This window comes from Sardina pilchardus, chromosome 4, assembly GCF_963854185.1.
Source record: "Sardina pilchardus chromosome 4, fSarPil1.1, whole genome shotgun sequence".
NCBI classification, from domain to species: Eukaryota; Metazoa; Chordata; class Actinopteri; order Clupeiformes; family Clupeidae; genus Sardina; species Sardina pilchardus.
The window spans coordinates 33,679,668-33,701,647 of record NC_084997.1 but is presented as its reverse complement, the minus strand read 5'-3'; the positions used below and the strand labels follow the sequence as shown (position 1 = coordinate 33,701,647).

At 41.6% G+C, this 21,980-nt stretch overlaps 1 protein-coding gene and 1 long non-coding RNA gene across 2 annotated transcripts; both read left to right on the top strand.

The window, feature by feature from the left end:
* Positions 1 to 5,701: 5,701 nt before the first annotated feature.
* Positions 5,702 to 10,870, top strand: LOC134077898 (major histocompatibility complex class I-related gene protein-like). Its single transcript, XM_062533535.1, has 6 exons — positions 5,702 to 5,861; positions 8,824 to 9,084; positions 9,259 to 9,531; positions 10,034 to 10,303; positions 10,391 to 10,573; positions 10,688 to 10,870. The coding sequence occupies exons 1-5, from the start codon at positions 5,771 to 5,773 to the stop codon at positions 10,570 to 10,572; spliced, it is 1,077 nt and encodes a 358-aa protein (XP_062389519.1). The 5' UTR covers positions 5,702 to 5,770; the 3' UTR covers position 10,573; positions 10,688 to 10,870.
* A 1,249-nt stretch (positions 10,871 to 12,119) lies between these two features.
* Positions 12,120 to 17,874, top strand: LOC134077896 (uncharacterized). The gene is made up of 3 exons (XR_009938790.1): positions 12,120 to 12,759; positions 15,308 to 15,440; positions 17,330 to 17,874. It is a non-coding gene; the product is annotated as an uncharacterized LOC134077896 (long non-coding RNA).
* Positions 17,875 to 21,980: the final 4,106 nt, after the last annotated feature.

The following is a 21,980-nucleotide window of genomic DNA, read 5'->3' as shown; positions in this document are numbered from 1 at the left end:
GTTTCGGATGTTCAGAAGGTTGAGAAACAGGTCGGTTCCATCTCTTTTTGATGTTTCCAGCAGACGCTTCGCACTTCGCACAGCTCTTTCTGCCAGTCCGTTTGCCTGATGGTACTCTGGACTGCTGGTGACATGAGTGAAATCCCAATCTTTAGCGAAGTCTTTGGGGGTATTCACACCTGCCTTGTTTAGTTCGATTAAAACGAACTCAAGTTCGTTTCTTGCTTGGTTCGGACCTTTTTGACTGGTGTGAATACAATCACTCGAACTCTAGTGCGGACCAAACAAGCGGACCGAGACCCAGCTGAGGAGGTGGTCTCGGAGCGGTTCCTATCGAACCCTGGTGCGGTTCGTTTATGGTGTGAAAGCAGACCGACCTCGATCCGACCCAGTTACAGAAATCTACCTTTTTTGGATTTGACGAGCTCCCGTAGTTTTTGCGCATTATGGGAAATGTAGGATAGCTCCGTGACGCACAACAGCTGTAAGCAGCAGTGGGCTAACGCTTTTTTGCCAACAATAATTTGATTTTGCATCTCCTACCCGTTCCGTCTTCCGTATGCCTGCTGTTAGCATGTTGGACACACATGAGAGCTCTTCTCAGCTGTTTTGTTTCACGTCTTCGTCGTTGCAAAATTACCAGCATGATATTGTTAAACTTGCATCAAACGGTCTTGACACTCAAGCACTTCTGCAAAGCTGTAACTGAATAAACTATATTGCTAGGATAATAACGAGTACAGTACGCAAACATAGTATTTACGTGGGCCAACTTTGACTTTGGCTTCCCATTCTTCACCCCACCTACACGTTTACCAGCCAATGGTTGAACGACCTTAGCACATGTGCTTTTGTTTATAAATTCTGGTCCGGTTGCAATTAATCACGGTGTGAAAGCGAACCGCACTAAAAAAGAAAAAAAGAAAAAGAAATTGGTCCGGACCAAATAAGTGAACTAACGGACCTTCCTGGTGTGAATACGCCCTTTGAAAATTTGGCTTGTGTACTGCGTTCCACAGTCTGACAACAGCTTGTGGGGAATTCCATGAACTGAAAAATGACGTTTCAGCTTGTTGATCACACACTGTGATGTGATTTTCTTGATAGGATCCAGTTCGAACCATCCTGAATAGGAGTCTACTAGCACAGAGTAGTGTTGGCCATTCCATTCAAAAAGATCTGTCGCCACTGTTGACCATGGGAGTTCTGGGACCGTGTGCAGTTGCACGGGCTCCTTTTGCTGATGTGGTTTTAATGCATTGCAAGTGCTGCATGACTGTACGTAACAATCAATGTCTTTAACCATTGTTGTCCAAAAAACTACATGGCGTGCTCGTCGCTTGGTGGCCTCAGCACCAGGGTGTCCTTTATGGAGCAGCATAAGGTAGTCTTTGTGTAGTGTCTGTGGAATTACTGCTCTTGTGCCTTTCATTATTATTCCATCTTCCACACAGAGCTCATCTCGGAATGGGAAGAACTGTTTCACTGTGTCAGGTACCTTGCTTAGCCGATCTGGCCATCCATGCCTAATGATGTTACTCAGCGCCTGAAGAGAACCATCCTCCATCGTGTGAGTGCGGAGTTCATCCTGGCGACTGGATGAGATGTGCTGCACAGCCATCACCTCAAAGTCCTCCGATTCTGTGAGGTGTCGAGCTGTGCTGTTCCGTGGTGCACGTGACAGCATGTCTGCCAAGTGCAACTCCTTCCCTTTCTTGTAGACTAACGTGAGATTGAACTTGTGTAGCTTCAGCATCATGCGTTGTAAACGTGCAGGCGCTGTGTGGAGGGGTTTCTTTAGGATTGAAACTAGGGGTTGATGGTCTGTCTCCACAAGCACTGGTTTTCCGTATATGTAATCATAGAACTTGAAACAGGCAAACACCACAGCAAGCAGCTCCTTTTCAATCTGTGCATACTTTTTTTCCGTTTCAGTGAGAGTGCGAGAGGCATAAGCCACTGGACTGCTGCTCTGGAGACACGCAGCACCAAGGCCGTACTGTGACGCATCACAAGTAAGAGTGACGGGTGTCTGCACATCATAGTACCTCAGTACAGGAGGTGACGACACGCATTGCTTCAGTGTGTCAAAAGCATTTTGCTGTTGTTCAGTCCAAGTCCACGCTATGTCGTTGTGCAGGAGCTGATGTAGAGGTGCTGCGATGTTGCTGTGGTTTGGTATGAACTTGGCCAGATAGTTTATCATGCCCAGGAAACGCTGCAGAGCACCTTTATCCTGAGGTGGCGGAATGTCAGTGATAGCCTGAATCTTTGCTGGATCCGGCTTCAGCCCCTGTGCAGTGAAAACATGTCCAACGTAGCTGACCTCTTTCAGCTGAAATCTGCATTTTTGTGGATTCAGCCTCAACTTGACTTTGCGTGCCCTGTCAAGCACTTTTCGCAGGTTCTCGTCATGTTCCGTAAGGTCCTTTCCTCCGACTATGATGTCATCAACGATTATTGCACATGGGAGGCCTGCAAATATCTGCTCCATAGATCTCTGAAAAACCTCAGATGCTGCATTGATACCGTATGGCATCCTCAGGTAGCGATATCGCCCAAACGGAGTGGCAAAAGTGGTGAGGAACGAGGAGACTTGACCCAGCTTGATCTGCCAAAAGGAGCACTTGGCGTCAAGCACTGAAAACACAGTTGCACCTGACATTTGCGCAGCAACCTCCTCAACAGTGCGCATGGGGTGATGGGGGCGCATTATCGCCTCATTTAAATCTCTTGGGTCGATGCATAAACGGATCTTGTCAGTGTCTTTTTTGTGTGTGGCCACCATTGAGGACACCCATTCAGTGGGTTCTGAGATGGGCGTGATGACTCCTTGTTTCACCATGTTCTCTAACTCTACTTTCACCTTGTCCATCATGGCAACAGGAATGCGGCGAGGGGGGCGGACAACAGGTGTGACATTTTGGTCCAGTTTCATGTGGTAGGTTACAGGGAGTGAACCTAGCTCATCATTAAACAGCTCAGCATAGTCATGGAACCACTTTTGAGAGGAGTTCTGTCCAGTTATGTCCACTTGGAAGACTTGATCTCTCAGAGTTATCAGGCCCATTTTTAAACAGTCTGGTAGCCCTAGCAGTGGTTGGACTTTACTGTTTACCACATGAAAATGCAGGCTGTAGAATCTCTGATCATTTGTCTGACAATCTAACAACACAGTCCCCTCAGTGTTTATCACTGTGCCTCCATATGCGACAAGCTCTGCCTTGCTATTTTTATTGATTTTTTCTGCATTTCTCACCTGCCTTAGTCCATCCAGAGAGATGACGTTGCACTTAGCACCAGTGTCCACTTTCAGTTTGAGCGTCTTGCCATTGACTTTTACATTGCAGTGCAGTTCTTTCTTTAGGCCTACATCAGTTTCATTCAGTGCATTTACTTCACTTCCACCTAATGACAGCCCATCTATGTCAAATGATTCAGAGTCCTCACTGTTGCTGTCTGAGTATGTGTGGGCTATTTGATTGACAGATTTGTACTGTTTATTCCTTGCTGCTGATCTGCAGTGATTTTTGAAGTGGTTAAGCTTTTTACAGTAGTGGCATTGCTTCCCATACGCTAGACACAGTTCTCACTTTGCTGGGTGATCATGGCCACAATTCGTGCAGCTAATGTTGTCACCCTGGTCTCTCTGCTGCTTGTTGCGAGCAGGTCTTTGCATTCTTCGGTCTTGGCGTACTGCATCCACGCTAACTGAGCTACGTGGCGCAGCTGCCAGTGTTTTAGTATGCTGTTCAGTTAGTTCGTTGATTTTACAGATTTTGATAGCTTTTACTAACGTTAGCTCACATTCTCTTAGCAGTATCTTTCTCACGCTGTCAGAGCTAATGCCACAAACAAGCCTGTCCCTAATTAAATCGTCATGCAGTGCTCCAAAATCACACGTTTTTGCCTTATTTCTGAGTGCACTTAGATATGACTCTATGGTCTCACCAGGTTTTTGGTTCCTTGTGTTGAATGAATGTCTCTCCATTGTGATGTTTGTCTGTGGACTGCAGATATCTCTAAATTTCCGTTTTAAACATTCCGGATCCTCTCGTGATTCCTCAGGACGGATCACCTCGTCATCTAGATTCAATTGAGCCGGCGCATAGGTGAAAGTGCGTTCCCTCTCGATAGCCTCGCTTCCCGCTAGATTGAGGAGTATGTAGGCCTTTGTACGGTCGGGCTTGTCACCGTGGGCAGCTGCTATGAAGATGTCGTATTCTTGTTCGAATATCCGCCAGGCCTCCGCAATTTTGTCGTCGAAGACTAGCGGATCTGGACGACGGAATCCATCAGCCATGCTGCTAACATTCACCGGGCAGCGTTAGCAGATAGTCGCGGTCTAACTTGAAAACATGTAACTAACTATATAGAGTACGACAGAAACGTTTTACTTCTGACACCATGTAGAATGGCACAGACGAAGGCATTCTTTAAGAACTTTTATTAAGGTTCAAACTGTAGAGGTAACAGACATCGTGCTCTGGTCTCAACTACTACCGGTAGTGGGGGCTTACGTGTGATGTCACCACGTAACTCACTGCATCATTCTACACTGACATTCACCTCTAATGTAATTCCATTGCAATAACCGAACAGCCTACTGAGAGACTACAGGTAAGAGTAATGTTGAGAATAAGGTTTCAGATAACACCTGTCACACCTAACACCAAAACCCCAGGTAAACCAGCACTGTGTCAGTATCAATAGATACAGCAACACACCAGACAACCATGTACTAAGAAAATATTGCCAAGATTAATAATTTACTCATGTGATTGAGGTTGCAATTGGCATTGCATTTGAGACATTTCCAACATTCTACAAGATACAGGATATTGTAAGTAAATTGACATTACATTTGAGATTGAACCTTTCAAATATTCTACAAACAAACCTACTGTAAGTAGGCTACAGTACGTGAGTATGTGTTTTGGTAACGTTATCCTCACATCACAGTTTGCTTCTGCTGTTGTTGGGTTTCATGGTCCCTTTCCACAGGTGTATACGGTAACTCAAGCACATTGATTATCAAAGCAGACAGCACGGTGCTTGATTAATAGCCTACACCTGGGACCAGGGGAAACCCATGAATAGCGGCATGTTCAAGACTTTGGACGTTGTAGCCTCCTTTGTCATCGTTGGAAGTGTTATGTTGCCACAAACATATCGGCGTCTTTTTACTTTTTTATTTTATTTGAGCCGCTTGGGTAACTTTTCGCGTATGGACTCGTCTTGCTTCGTCTCTTTTAGTGTAGGCTACTGTAGGCCTACTTCCCAGTCGTCCTCACCTCCTGTCACTAGCTTGTGTGTTTATTTTCGGCGCCGCGCAGTGTTACGGACTAGTCTATTTCTTTATAAGAGCAGGGGTGTCGAGACAACATACTGAACATTTTACTACTGTAGGCTACTTGAACATTTAAATGTATTTTTTCAAACATTTAATAATATTTACCATAGGCTACTTTTGCACCGTTCACGGTGATAAGGGGCTTTTTCTTTTCTTTCTATATCCTTTTTGAGGTTGGTCTCCCCCTACTACGACCGCTGGTAGGGGGCCCCAATCAGTGCCTTTGATTATGCCACTGGTAGCCTAGAACACTTTCACTTTCTGAAATAAACGTGTTCGCGCCATAATCAGGATATTTTAACGAGTCGGCTAGTTCTTATGTTTTACAGCATCTCAATCTAACGGTCTATTACATGAATGAATAATAACACATTTTTCAAATGAGCTGAGTTAATTTGACCAACAAAGGCAGAACACATGGTCCTCTTTGGATGGACAGGTTCATCCGCAACTGCAATGTGGATTTCTTTGGGTCTATTGATCTACATTCCGTTCTCACATGGTTCAGGTAGGCCTACAGTGTTAGAAATGTTTTTCAGCTTTATTGCTCCAGTATGTATTGTTACTTGTTTATGACAAAACAATGTAAGACCACGCAATTACGTTAGTATGATCTGTTTAAACATTTATTTGTTATCAATTAGGCTAATAGATGCCATAGTTTTGAATTAGCCTACATTGCCATTTATTTCATAGCAGACACATAACAGAATTGCCATCATGGTTTGTAGTCCATGTTTCCTGATTTGGAGCTAGCCGGCTTTAAAAAACAAAACAAAACAAAACAAAACAGACTAATTAGGCTATGTCACTGAAATCAGTCTTGAATTTCTAATATTTATTTGAATGAGCAAGCAAGAGAGAAAATGAAATAAGCAGGCCTATCAAAACCGAATGAGAAAAGTGTGCATAGTCTCAATTCTGAATCTAAAGCACTAATATTACTTGATCGGCGTATTTAAACACTAGCCCCATAACTATTGATTGCCGAATCTGATTAAAGGCCTCATAAAAGCACCTCAAACCATCAGATTTGATCCGACATTTCTATAGAATTCTTTCAGTTTTTCAGCAGGTGTGCCACACGTTAGAGAATGTCTATTAAGAGGAGAATGAAAGGAAAGGAAACTTTCGGTTTATGAACTGGTTGCAGTTCCTGTACAGTTCCACATGAGGGCGCTCTCGAGCAAGTGCAGAATGAATGGAGGTCTATGGAGTTGTGTACTCCTCAAAATTCACCTTTCTCGGGATATCATTTGTTATTTTGAAATTGTAATGTTGCATTCGAAAGGGGGAGGGGGGCATAAGTTACTTATTTGTTCTAAAAAAAACTATCAAATCTGTCAATGATGTAATTCATAAGCAGAATGCTGCGTTATAGGCAACAACGACCCAACCTGTAAGAAATGGAAAGGACATACTTCTAAGTGCTAGTTCACTCAACTTTCCACCTGTAATCCATGTTGAATTCGCAAAAACAGTAACAGCATAGTAAAATCTGAGATTTCTCAACGACAATCAGGTGACGGAGACAAATCGAGGGCTGAGAACCAAAGGGGCGTAAGTGACATTTTGGTCAAAATTGAAAAAAAAATGAAAAAGAGAGCTCTTGATGAGCTCTCTTAGCTGACAAAATTGTAGAAGTAAAATATTTAGGCTATAAATATAGTTATTGAACAAAAAACAATGGTCTTTAACTGTGAACATGTAGAAGCAGTTAGATTTGTTTTGGCTCTCCTGTAAAGTTGGTGAAATGTCACTTACGCCCCTTTGGTTCTCAGCCCTCAAAATTTAGCTGTTTAGCTCCATAGACCCCCATTGCTTTTGTTCATGCTCGCAATCCACCCTAGTGGAACTGCAACAGATTGCAGGTACAATGGTGTTAATACGGAGTGAACCGGCCCTGGTGGTAGTATTCAAATGAGTTTACATGGGAGCAATGCAAGAGTTCTCCTAATGGCATTTCCAAAGAAGGAAATATGAACACATGTGAACATATATGAATGTGAATGAGTAAATCCTTTGGAATGTGTAAATGCGGATTAAATGCAGATTATACCCAAATTGGTCAATTTAGTGTTAGCCTTTAATCAGCAGCAAGCAGCCATAGCAATGGATACTTTGACTGATCTTGACTTTGAGAAACAGCATCTATCTCTCCTGAATTACTGAAGCTAAGTAGAGGGATGTGCCGTCAACGTCGCTAATGAAGGCGGCACTTAACAGAAATAGCCTGGCTTGAACTACCATAGACTTTCACTTGAGGCTGAAGGCGCTAAATTAAAGGGATAGTTCGGGTTTTAAGACACAAAGTTATATGGGTTCCCTGTCAGCAACGTTGTGCATCAGCACTGACTTACCCCCCGACAGCGTCCTGTGAGCCGAGATCCAGCCGGTTTTTGATCGTTTTTGATGCTGAAGAAAGTAGTCCGGCAAGTTTCTGGGGTCACGAAAGTAAAGTGTTTTTCTTCTCAAAACCATATGCGTTCAACAGAGTGATATATTTGCACCACAAAAACGTTGTCCAGCTATCAGTAGCGCGCAGTGATAGGAATCGCGAAAAATAAGTACGTGATAACGAGGTTTGAATTTTTCCTGGACAACGTTTTTGTGGTGCAAATATATCACTCTTTTGAACGCATATGGTTTTGAGAAGAAAAACACTTTACTTTCGTGACCCCAGAAACTTGCCGGACTACTTTCTTCAGCATCAAAAACCGGCTGGATCTCGGCTCACAGGACGCTGTTGCGGGGTAAGTCAGTGCTGATGCACAACGTTGCTGACAGGGAATCCATATAACTTCGTGTCTTAAAACCCGAACTATCCCTTTAAGTTCGCTGTATCGTGCCTTTGTTCATTTGAACAAGGTTTAGGTCAGCTTCATGTCTGTTCGTGCCTGCGGTAGAAAAGTAGAAAACAGTAACAACAAAACAGTAGATTGCCGAAAAAGGGATATAATTATATTGTAAAATTAAGGGGAGTATAAAGGACTTCTGTTTGATTTACAAGTGCCATCTACAGGATTTTCATTGAAAAACATAAAATTGAACACTGAGAGAGGACAAAATACAGTAGATGCATACATTTGAGAATAATGAAAGCATAAACTGAAACGACAGTGATTATGGTTTGAAATCAACGGCGAGTTTGATTGTCTTCACTTTTGAACAAAATGAGTGAATGAATAAATAACATAACTTCAAAACAACTTTGGCACAGGCTATTCAAAATAGCCATAGCCTGTATGTTCCTAGGTTAAAAGGATTCACTCCTAATTATTGTCTAGGTGTAGGTGGTCATCAATACAATTGGTATCAATGTAATGTAGTCTCCTGTAAGTCTAATAGTTCTGCCAAAGTGTTTGTGAAATATAATGGCCTTGTTCTGGAACTGTTTGTAGTTGCCCTTCTCAAGTGGTTACGGAATCTGCCAAACTATACTTTCATGTGTTTTCTCTTGTACCCCCCAGATGTTGGCACACTTGAGGTCCAGTACACAGTGTATCAAGGCCCAGATGGCAAGCTGCAGTTTCAGCAGACAACTCTGTTCAATGGACACGTGATATTTTCCTGCAATGGCCAAACACTGAGAGACCAACCACAACAGGACTGGGTAACACAGGCATTCACCCAAGAGGAACTGGAGGAAAGACACCAGCAGTGCAAAAGTCAGTGTTATAAGCACATAACTTCTTATGAGAAGATAAAACGGACAATCACTGTCTCAGCAGGTGGGTTGTGCAAATAAACAATCAAATAAATCTGCAATTACAAATCGCATTATACTAGTGCATTTAGTAATTTGGCAAATAAGAATTTTATTTATAATTGTTTATTTTCATTTACTCAGAATAGTATGGAACAGAAAAGAATGGTAAAAATGTGTTCTTTTTAAATCACTACAGATATTCTTCAAAGACGTCGAGGTTACTCAATCAGCAGCTCAGGAAAGTCTTCCTTTGATGAGTGGGGTGTGAATGGAGAGGACTTCCTGACCTTTGACCCCAATTCTCTTAAATGGACGGCTCAGACTGATGATGCCAACCTTTTAGAAGCATGGTGGGATGGAGAGCACCATATGAATTATGCTTACAAAGCTTTTTTGAATATTTTGTATTCTGAATTACCCATCTTGAAGACGAAGCTAGCAGCAAGGCCCAGTGTTGAGGCACACGCAGGTACAGTACAGCAATCTGAATCATGACATATTGTGTGTAACAGTGCTTATATGGTATTGTGCCCCAGTCTTGAGTAGGTTGGGGTGGAGCAAATGGCCATAAAATGGGGTGACCCTGGTCTAAGACGTTGATTAACATTGATGGTCTAAACCAACCAGATCTGATCTAGCTTTTGTAGACCACCTTCAGTCAGTTAGCATTGGGTATTTTCATGCTTATATAAAGTAGAGTGAGTTTGATTATCACATTTTAGTATAATTGGTTTGGTGTGATGCATATTTGACTCAGACAGACCTATTGGTTAGCAGTAGGCTTTACACATGTACTGTGTATGTTTTTATGAGTTTGTCTGGTAACCGGATATTGAATGGAGTCATGGAGTCAGTATATTGAGTGCTGCAATTGAGTGGATATGTTTGTCCATATTTGCAGATGAGGAAATGACAATTACTGTTTTTAGACCATTCAGCGCCACAGTTCAGTTTTTACCCTTTTACTGTAGGTGTGGAGCTTCATACATTTGCTGACCCCATCGCAGGAGGAACTGTCTCATATTTGCAGTGTCATGTGACAGGCATCAGCCTATCAGAAGTCAGTATCCAGTTAACTAAAGATGGGGTTCCTCTTGGTCATGGATTTCATCAGATTGGACCACTTCCCAATGGAGACGGAACAGCTCAGATGAGGGTCCTGGTTAAGACCACAATAGACAGCAGTAAAACATATCGATGTGAAGGTCACAGTGAGACTTTTAACAAGTCCGTTGTCTTTGGTAAGATCAACTTTGTGTCAAATGTGAATTAATTAGCACTGTATCAGTGAAAGCAGAAGACCTTAACTGTAAACTCTTTTTCCACAGATGACCCATCACCTCACCGGAGTACTGAGAAACGGACTCTTCCATATGTCACTGGGATTATTATATGTATTGTGGTGATTCTTGGGATACTAATTGGTTACCCTTTGTTGGTGCTGCATGTGAGGAAGATGATGGAGGTGACAGCAGCGAAGAAAGCCCAAAAGACAGCTTTAATCGTCTAAGGTACACTTTATTGCCAAACGTATTGGGTCACTTGCCTTGACTGGCATATGAACATAAGTGACATCTCATTCTTAATCCATAGGGTTTAATATGTCATTGCTCCACCCTTTGCAGCTATAGCAGCTTCAACTCTTCTGGAAAGGCTTTCCATAAGGTGAAGGAATGTGTTTATTGATTTAAAAAATATCATTCTTCCAGAAGCGTGTTTGTCAGGTCACACACTGATGCTGTTAATGTGATATTTATCACTCACCAGTCAGCATGCGGCATGTCTTATTGTGCTAACTACCTACAGTGTGCACCTTGGTCAGTTGCATATGGTCTGTATCCTTTTTGGACATCTCAGCTGCACTGATATTAGCATGCTTCTCATATGTGAGATTGATGCTTGTGGACAGCACACGTCAGATCCATATGTATTCTGCTCTCATAACGTTACTGTTAATGCACTGTATAGATCTTTACGGTGGGGGGGGGGGGGGTGTATAAGCTAGGGCGGCGCTGGAAGAGTTTAGTAGTGGTTGTAACTTTCATGGTTTTCTGTTAAAGAAATTATTATGTTAATATCATTGTTAAGTACATTTAGGTGTGACACAGTTATCTTGCAAATATTCATGTATACGTGCACTGCTGATGCAAAGAATATTCTTGCCAACATTGTTCTTATGTACGTCAAGGGAAACAGACCTGCAAAAGCAGGATATGGGAGCCAGGACGAATAAGGACAAGGCCACTCTTCTTTCAATAAAAAGTTGCCCTGAGTTTCAGTATATAGCAATATAGCATGACTGGGAGAGGAGTTGGCAATGGATATAGAAAAAGATGGGGAACCACTGCTGTAAACCACGTCATTCACTGTATAATATTCTGCACTTAATGTCATAATGCTGTGTGTGTATTCTGTTTTACTGCCCTACCTGTCTATACTGTTCATGTTGAACTTTCTGCTTTTTGCACTTCTGGTTAGAGGCTAATTTAATTTTGTTTTATCTGTACTTGTACTCTGTAAGTTGAATGTATACTGTAATCTACTATGTCCTCCTGAGACCCGACAATTCATTTTTGTCCTCTATAGGGGACATCAGTCTAAGTCTTATAAATGAAATACCATTCATGGTAACTATTTCAATCCTTTTGTACTCTCAAGAGGACATCCTGGGCTTAAAACATTGTTTTGCATAGATAAAAGGTACGCACTTTGAAATGTCTTTACATGTACAACAACAATAAAGATATTCACTCATGCATATACAGTAGGACAAAAAGGGGCGTTTTCCTCCATTATGTGAGGCCGAATTGTAGGCAAATTATAAACAACAAACCTATGGTAGGCCTACCTATGGACATCCAAGCCTCCCTGTTGTAACAATAGGACTGTTTAATTACTGTACTGTTGTACGGGGACTGTTTTAAGGGTTACACCGCACGGGCGGACTTGTAATGTGGAGATGTTAACTGCATCTATTTTCAATAAATGTTCAAGTAAGCAAGACTGCTTTAATCGTCCATAATGTATAGCCTAGTCTAGATATAGGCAGAACATAATGAAACATGGTGGCAGTGGTGCACGTCGAACATTACTACACTAGATAAACAGAAGTTTAACGTTAGCTGACAACGATGGAAGGCTTGAAACCCCCGGGAACTTTGTCGTTGGACTCCAACAACTTAGTGAAGACATGGAAAAGTTGGAAGGAGGAGTTCGAACTGTACGTGGACCTATGCCAGATGCAGATGAGACGACGGAAGTCAAGCTATTCAACTATCTCGTCGGGTAAAAAGGCAGAGAACTTTGGGCAACTTTGGCGAGTGCTAGCCCTTCAGCAAAGACCACAGTGAGTTCAGTGATCAAGCAGTTCGACGAGTAGGCTACACTGTAAAAAATCTAACTTGGCATTTGTTATGCAAACAAAAGATTTTCAGTACACAAAACTCAAATACTTCAGTTGCCTTTCCAAACTTGTTATAAACATTAATCTCAACCATTCCAGTGAGTTAACATTGTAAAGTGGAATAGGTAAGTTGACAATACTCAAATTGTCAAGTATCTGGGCTAGAGCGAGATTCTTGAAGTTCACGCATGCGCATTTGTGCCAACTACGGGGATTCCCACAGGAGTAAGGAAGGATTGGAAGCGGCACGAGTCTCAGACAGCCAGGCTTTGGGAACTATCACGTTTGGAAAAGGTAAGTTCATATATTTCTCTCCATTCGGATCAAACAATCTATTAATCTAACCCATAGATGTCAATATATGGGCATTTCCCAGAATTCGGGTCAATTTATGTCCCCTGGGTGTAATTATATGAAAAACAAACTAAATCGAATAAATTTGAGCACCACTAATTAGTATAAACAAAACCAAGCATAGACTTTTTTTATGGTTGCTCATACTAATGATTTTAACACATTTTATTGATGTTTTATGGTACAAAAACTATGTTTTGGTGTTGTCCCACACTAGAGTTTTTAGATGTCACGTCATATCTCAAACATTATTTATCACAAATTAATAAAAAAAAGTATGCATATGAATTAAATGTTACCTGAACTAATAGACTACATCCACAGATTAAGCATATATATGCATTTTATACTCTATTTTGCTCTATTTATACCTGTCCCATGGTTTTGCCGTCATTACCATCACACTCTACATAGAGGCACTTTCCTACTGTTTTTTCATCAAAAATGTATTTGGTAGCCATGGTAACATAATATCATAGTGGAGCACATGGATTTCAAGCTGCAAGACAGATGCCCTAATGTCCAGAAAAGTGACTAAATCCACTCTTTATTCTTCGTGTTGGGCATGTACACTTATTATGCGTCATTACCATACGTGTTGTATTTCTGTATTTTAAATATTTTTTTAATTATTTTTTGTCACTTTAATAGTTAAATTGTGTACATTACACATAGAAAGCTAGCTACACTTGCTTAGTCATCATCTCTGCTTTGGAAAGCTAGTTTTTTGACAAAAATGTCATTACCAGCACAGTCATTACCAGCACATTTCCATCAGTGATTTGTCATCACCGCCACAAAATGTCATTACCAGAACTGCAGTGTCATTACCATCACAATACATATTTTTGGCAATAAATGATGTATAAATTACAAAAATATCAAACTATTATGTATTTTTGACAATGTTGGACAGTCTAGATGATCACTGTATTAGTTTACTATCAGTGATTTGTCATTATCACATCAAACTGTCATTACCAGAGCTGCAGTGTCATCACCATCACATACATATTTTTGCCAATAAATTAGGTATAAATTACAAAACTATCCAACAATTATATATTTTGACAATGTTTGACAGTCTAAATGATCACTGTATTAAAAAAGTTTTGATTTATGGCATTTCCTTAAAATAAGCTTATATTCAAAACTAGGGTAGATTGATGAATCAGAAATGTAGATACTAAAATGACTATAATTCATCTTGCAAGTAAAAAACAACAATACCATTGAGCTAAAGATGAAATAGATTTCATTAGAAACCAGAAAATGTTTTAAAAGCATTGATTTATCATTTAAGCTTCATTTTTTATATCTTTTTGATGATGTGATGGTAATGACACATTTACTTGACATAGTTAAGAAAATGGCAAAAAATAATAAATTCCCTTATTGTATGGTCTCAACCAAGCTCATAACGTCACTCCTGACTAAAGGACCATTAATTTGATGTATACCAATTAGTCAAATTTGGAATTGTGATTTTCAAAATTTCAGCAACCCAATTTGACCCCTAATCTGGGAAATACCCATATATTTGAATCTAACCTAAGAATAAGAGGACAGGTTGCCGGACGTTTTTGAAACAACCACGCAAATATGTTATCATCTGAAACGTCTTTGAAAAACCATTGCGTCGTTGGTCAAACTGAATGAGCCAAAAACGTTTTCTTCACCCTCTAACTTAACACAGAATAAGTGTAGCAGGCTACACAGCATTAAATGTTGTGCAACATGACGTTTTAAAAGCTCTAAATTAGCCTACATTTCATTTGATTCACTGGTCATTATTTAGACGTTTAGCCTAGCCATCAGCCTATCAAAAGCTGGTTAAGGAAGCAGCTAGCTAACGTTAATGTTATAACGTTAGCTACAATATGAAGCCCCACTGACGTTTTCCACGATTTTACAATTTTCATAAAGTTCAAATATGTGTAACGTGAAAGTATTTGCTGCTTATTGACGTGCAGCACAACTGTAGCTAAGTTTGGTATAAAAACAGTGATAATATCTCCAATATACCCTTGTTGTGACTTGAATATGGAGTGCTAGTTTGCCTGCTAGTTTGCCAGCTAGCTAGCTATAAACGCACGTGGTTCCGAGGCCATGCACATTTTGCATATAACATTAAATTGTTCATGCCACAGCAAATGGTAGACTACCAAGCAAGCACTTATAGCTAATATGGATAGCTAATAAATAATAGTGTATGGCAGCTAAAATTACTATTTCATATTCTAATAGGATATGTTTTGACTATGTTAAAACTGATAAGGGCATGACAAATGAAGTGACCAAATCACTTTGCAATATTTTAACCCAGAAATACTTATGAGTATTAATATACAGTAATGTTAACATGTATTTCAATCTGATGGCCCAAATTGCTTTAGTTCAAGGTATTGCATATAAAGCATTTTTAAAACTGCCATTTACAATATTATAATAATCTCACTTGTCATTCTCTTTTCTTTCCTCCCCTCAGATACAACTCCCTGCAATGCAGTGCAAGAACTCAAATGGGAGGACCCTCGTCAGTCATTGCCAGCTTGTACATGCTCAAGGAAGAGCTAGGCCCTGCCCCTATCTTGATTGTGTCTGCACCTTTAGGACATCAGGTACCTTGAACTGTCATGTAGCATGCCAGATGTACTAACGTTTGCCTCTCTAAAATCGTATTTTCTCTTTCACGACATAGCCTACACTTCCCAATCTGTTAGACTAGGCATTATGTCATATCCCTAACCTACATGCAGTAAATAGTTCAAGTATTTTTTTAAGTGGATTAGTAGAACCATTAGGCCTACTCTGTCTGTCGCTGCTCGGTGACATCTCTTTGTATCATGTATGATCGCTAAACTTTGATTCTTTTTAATGTTGCAATATTCAACTGCGCTTGTCGTTCAGCTCTGCATGCGCAATTGGCGTTGTACAGGGGGAAAATAACACCTATTTGAAGTACCAATCATAATATGTTGTCAAATATTGAAGTTATGGGAAGTACATAGCTTAAACTGTATGTTTCTTTCGTCCTCCGCCTGATTCATTTGTACTGGCCAGGAGGGAGGGACGAACGAAACAACACGCATGTTCGCATGAGACAGATGTAGGTTGCTACCGTAATTTCCCAACTATTAGACGCGGCTTATACATTGATTTTGAAAAATTTCTTCAGCTATGAGGTTAATACAGGGGTCGGCAACCCAAAATGTTCAAAGAGCCATTTTGGACCAAAAAAACAAAAAACAAATCTGTCTGGAGCCGCAAAAAAATTAAAAGCCTTATGTAAGCCTTATATGAAGGTAACACAGGCTGTAAGTGTATATTATCTATATTAGCCTACTATCAAAATGACTAAGTAGGCTACAACGAGGCTACATAACGAGCTTTCATGATTAAATGTTTTTCCCTACAGCGCATCTCGGAGAGAATGACACACCACGTGACTACTCCGCTGGTGCTTTAAGTTCAACTTCGTGTAATCACCGTCCGTGAACCGTTGTTTTCCACGTTTTAATATCTCTCAGGTTGCAACAAAATTTCTCCAGAAGTAGGCTACTGCAATCGCACTTTTTCCCTCAGTCCCAACTGGGTAGTCGGCTGCAAATGTAGCATGCCTTCCCTGAAAATGTCTTTCTAAATGTCTCTCTTTTTGTTGTTCGCCAACTTCTCATTACAAAGCAAGCAAACATGCAGGCAATCCTTCCGCAATGGCAATGAAAGCAAATGATTCGGTCCATTCTGCCTTAAATTCTCTGATCTCATCGGCTATCTTTCTCTTTTTCCCTTTGGGATCCATGCCATGGCCATGCTGACACCCGCCGGTTTGTTTACAACCACAGCCACCTGCATGGCACGGCGCCGCTCTGAAACGTGTGTCGTAGGCTATCAAATCTTCGTTGACAGAAATGTTGAACTTTAATATTTATTATGCACATTTTTACAACATTGGAAAACGTTAAGAATGTTTGTCCTGATACAGAAACCATATTAAAACAAACAAACAAAAATCCCCCCATTCATTTTCATACATTGTTGAAGACGCTCAGGGAGCCACCAGGGTTGCGCTAAAGAGCCGCATGCGGCTCCAGAGCCGCAGGTTGCCGACCCCTGGGTTAATACAAGGTAGCAGTTAATATGGCATTAATATGGTTTTGTTTCTTTTAACTTGCATAGAACACTGTTCTGCGGCTTATACACAATGCGGCTTATATGCAGGAAATTACTGTAGTGACAAAATATTAGCTTTCAGTGTATTATGATGTCTGCAAATGACATTTCATTCAAAAGTCCCGGTTCTCCTCCTATGTAATAGTCGTGCAGGGTGCGAAAGCTTGACAGTGCTAGCAACAGTAACTACAGAGGGCGGGACTTCTGGAAGGGTCAATTGCACACTTGTCTGTGGCTGTGTCCCATCGAAGAGGGCAGGCTATGTTTCAATGCATCATGGATGGTGCTTGACTGACCCTAGATTTTTTTTCTTCTTTCTTTCTGCTTGGATTCTCAGGATACTGATGCAGAAGACACCTACACAAGCATCCTCACAGTACTCGAAGATGATGTTGCTGTCAAGTCTCTTCCAATGGTAATCAACATTGCAATCAACCTGGAAGAGACTGTGGTCCTAGAGGACATTAAAGACTTGCCAAAGACTCTTGTACGCCAGTTCGTAAAGCTTACGCTGAAGAGAATGCGTTCTGGATGAGCAGGTGTTAACATCAAGTTCCACAAATACCCTCTGGATCACCTCGAATGTGTAACTAAGGTCCTTTGGACATTGTGTGTGTGTGTGTGTGTGTGTGCGCGCGCGCGCGCGTGCGGACGGACGGACCTTCAGAGGGAGAAAGACATAATGCAGACTGACACACAGGCAAACACATGCACACACCATACATTTACAAAATGCATTTTTTTGTTTGATATTTAATAACTGCTCTTAGATATTGACACATTTGAGCTTTTCCTGAAAGCTCATGTTTTTGGAGGTGGATCCATTTTTTACTGTTTGTGATACCAACACTTGTGCTCACAGCGTTAAATCACAAAATAAAACATCTGTTGTGACTGATATGGTGTTTGACTTGTTTTTATTAGTTGTACTAACTTAAGCTCTTCTTACTTCAAATATTGAGTTACTGCTACTTCTAACTTCAGTTCCTCTTAACTTGAAATATTGAGTTCTAGTAACTTAAGTCCCATTAACTTAACATTTCATGTTCTACTAGTTTAAGTGTATACTTACTTTATTGAGTCCTGCAAATTGAAATATCAAGTTCTGCACACTGCAGTTGAAATAACTTGAAAAAGTCAGTGAAATTGGTTGACTTTTAAATTTCAAGTTCAACTAACTTTTCTTTTTTTACAGTGTACTGCAACCCAAAGGTAAACGAGACTGTAGAAAGGTATAGATTTTTCACGAGGAACCAAGGCTTGGATGAAAACGTGGACAGCTATGTCTACAAGAAGAACTCAAAGATCTAGAGAGAAGAGGGATAATCACACCAGTGGAACGTAGCACAGACCGGATCAGTAGCATGGTCGCAGTGAAAAAACCTAATGGGAAGCTGAGGATCTGCATAGACCCAAAGCTGCTGAATCGGGCACTAAATAGAAGTCACTATCCACTCCCAACTATAGATGACATACTCCCGGAGATGTCAGAGGCAAAAGTATTCACAGTCTGCGACGTGAGGCAAGGCTTCTGGCACGTCAAACTAGAAGAAGAGTCGAGCTACCTTACCACATTCGCCACCCCATTTGGTCGCTTTCGTTGGCTAAGGATGCCAATGGGGATAAGCCCTGCACCGGAAGTGTTCCAAAGAAAGCTCACGCAGGCCCTGGAGGGCCTCCCAGGAGTCTACATCATAGCAGATGATGTGTTAATCACAGGGGAAGGAGCAACACAAGAGGAGGCAGAAAAGGACCATGATGAGAAAGTCAGGCGCTTTCTAACCAGGTGCAGAGAGCGCAACATCAAGCTGAATGCGGACAAATTCAAGCTCAGAAAAAAAGAAGTACCCTACATAGGTCATCTGCTCACGGGTGAGGGGCTGAGGATTGACCCGGAGAAAGTACGGGCGATCAGAGAAATGCCAAGGCCGACAGACGTAAAAGGGGTACAGAGACTAGTTGGGATGGTCAACTATCTCTCTAAGTTCTATGACCACCTTTCGGATGACTGTGAGATTCTGAGACAATTCACACACAAGCAGAACTTGTGGGAATGGACAGACATCCAAGAAGGAGCGTTTCAAAGACTGAAAGACAAGATTGCTAAAGCACCAGTCCTACAATACAACAACAAGGAAGAAGAGTTGACACATCAGTGTGATGCATCAGACACAGGACTGGGGGCCGCCCTGACACAGAAAGGTAAACCAATAGCATTTAGTAGTAGGGCACTCACACAAACTGAAAAGGGCTATGCCCAAATAGAAAAAGAATGCTTGGCCATAGTATTTGGAATGGAAAAGTTTCATCAGTATACTTATGGTAGGGAGGTCACAGTGCAAAGTGACCACAAACCTCTGGAGAATATACACAGCAAGGCATTACTTAGTGCACCTAAGAGACTGCAAAGAATGCTACTCAGGCTGCAGCAGTATGATATTACTGTGACCTATGTTCCAGGCAGGGATATGCTACTTGCAGACACACTGAGTAGAGCATACTTACCAGAGAGCACTAAAGGAGAGAGTGAAACAGAGATAGAGACTGTGAACATGGTCAGCTACCTACCCATTTCAGCAGAGAGGCTGAGTGCCATCAGGGCTGCAACTAAAGATGACACAAAGTTACAGAGTGTGGCAAACAGAATACTAGCAGGGTGGCCAAAGAGGAAAAAGGACTTACCAAGTGACATCAGGCACTACCACACTTTCCAAGATGAACTGAGTTTCCAGGACGGCATAGTGTTCCGAGGGGACAGAGCGGTGATACCTGATGCACTCAGGATGGACATGGCGCACAGGATCCACTCCTCTCACTTGGGAGTAGAGGGATGTCTGAGGCGAGCGAGGGAGTGTGTATACTGGCTTGGAATGAACGAGGAGATCAAAAACTCCATCTCCAAATGTGACATATGTAGGTCAGTGGACCCAAAGCAACAAAGAGAGACACTACACCCACATGACATGGCCAGCCGACCCTGGGCCAAGGTAGGAACAGACCTTTTCTCCTTTCATAATAAAGACTATCTGGTAACAGTGGATTATTATTCAAACTTTTGGGAGGTAGATTATCTACCTGACACTAAGAGCAGCACAGTGATAAAAAAAAAACTCAAGGCTCATTTTGCCCGACAGGGGATTCCGGACATTGTAATTTTGGACAACGGACCTCAATATGCATCACTTGAGTTTCAGCATTTCAGCCAGAAGTGGGGCTTTGAGCGCAGGACATCGTCACCGGGATATCCGCAAAGTAATGGGAAGGCAGAGTCAGCGGTAAAGACAGCCAAGTGCCTGATGCGGAAGGCTGCAGCAGCGAGACATGATCCGTACTTGGCCATGCTGGATCATCGCAAAACACGCCAAGCCAGGGCCTCAACACAAGCCCAGCACAGAGGCTCCTGAGCAGGAGGACCAGGACCCTGCTTCCCACAAAGGACACTCTACTGAACCCGGAGGTGACGCACACCGAACAGGGACTGAAATACAACAGACAAAGACAGGAGACGTACTACAACCGCACAGCAAAAGACATGGACACTCTTAAAAGTGGTGACAGTGTGAGAGTACAACCCTGTGACACACACAAGGGCTGGAGACCAGCAAAAGTGGTCCAACAGGTAAGCCATCGATCGTATGAGGTGGAGTTAGAGTCAGGAGGTGTTTTGAAACGTAATCGCCTGCCTCCTCAGACGCAATCTCACCGAGCTCACACCAACGCAAAGCACAACCACACAAACAGTGACTGAGGCAGCCATACCATCAGATGGCCCAGCAGGAGACTGAGACACGGTCACCAGGTCAGGTCGACGAGTTGTCAGACCCTAATACCTGAAAGACTATACTGAATAAATAGAGTATGGACTAAGAGAAAAGAAAAAAAAAAAGTTTGTTGTTATGTTTTGAGCTGTACTTAACTGCTTATGTTATGGTATTGGATCTGTTGTAAATGAGCAGAGCATATGCTACACGGATATTGCACTAGAAGACCTCCGTTCAGGGAAAGGATCTAACTTGAAAAAAAGAAAAGAAAGATGTAACACCCTTTAAAGTCCGCACCAAGAAAAGAGCAATGGAAAAATTATTGTTTTGCATTTCTTAATTAATTAGGACATTAATAACGAAAATCAATTGTTTTTTTCAAACTCAGACCCCACAGTTTTCTAGATATAGGCCTCTACCAAACGGTTGAGATGTCTGTTAACAGTAAACGCCAGATAACTTTATGCATACAAAAAACATCAAATAAAAAGGTTATTTCGTCCATGTCTTTATTATTCATTCTTATGTCATTAACTACATGGGCATAAGCACCGTTTGGTTGAGCTTGATCAAGGCGTAAAAGGACATCTCAACCATTTGGTAGAGCACGTTTTTAAACAATTATTTGACTGTTATAAGAGGGTTTTTTTTTTTGCATTAAGTTGCATAATTCTGTTCAAATGATAATGTGTCGAAAAAATATTCTTATTTTGGAAAATTTCGCTGAAAATCAACCCTCATGTAACGATCGAATTTTCTCGGTCTCATGGCTTAGTGAGGTATGATGCGCTCAAAGCCAGGGTATGCTGTCATACGAAAGTGGATTTGTTTTAGCGTCGCTGTATCACCATGGTATCTTATGCTCACAACCAAACCTGGTCGGGAGCAGGTTATGTGCTAACTTATAGCTCAAATCGTGAAAAATCACCGCCCTCTGCACAGATCTCTATACAGACTATTCCAAAGTTTACAGGCTGATTGGTGCTTCGTTTTATGTGTAGACACCTAGAGCAAGCTGCTGACGAGGTTTGCCGCTGTTTTGAGCAATGTTAGTGGTTTAAAAATGCGATTTTGAAAGCGTGTGGCTGTTAGCCCCATGCTAACCCACTGTTTGCGATTTTGGGCTGTAGCTCCTGCCAGTGCTAGCTCCAGTGGCGTAACAAGGCAAGTGCGGGCCCCGGTGAGAGAAAATCCTTCGGGCCCTTGCGCGAAGGGTACTTTTCTGCA

Coding starts and splice junctions, on each gene's coding strand:
- LOC134077898 (XM_062533535.1), top strand. CDS start 5,771: ATGGTCCTCTTTGGATGGACAGGTTCATCCGCAACTGCAATGTGGATT. Junction 5,862..8,823: donor TCCGTTCTCACATGGTTCAG/GTAGGCCTACAG, acceptor TGTACCCCCCAG/ATGTTGGCACACTTGAGGTC. Junction 10,304..10,390: donor TAACAAGTCCGTTGTCTTTG/GTAAGATCAACT, acceptor CTTTTTCCACAG/ATGACCCATCACCTCACCGG.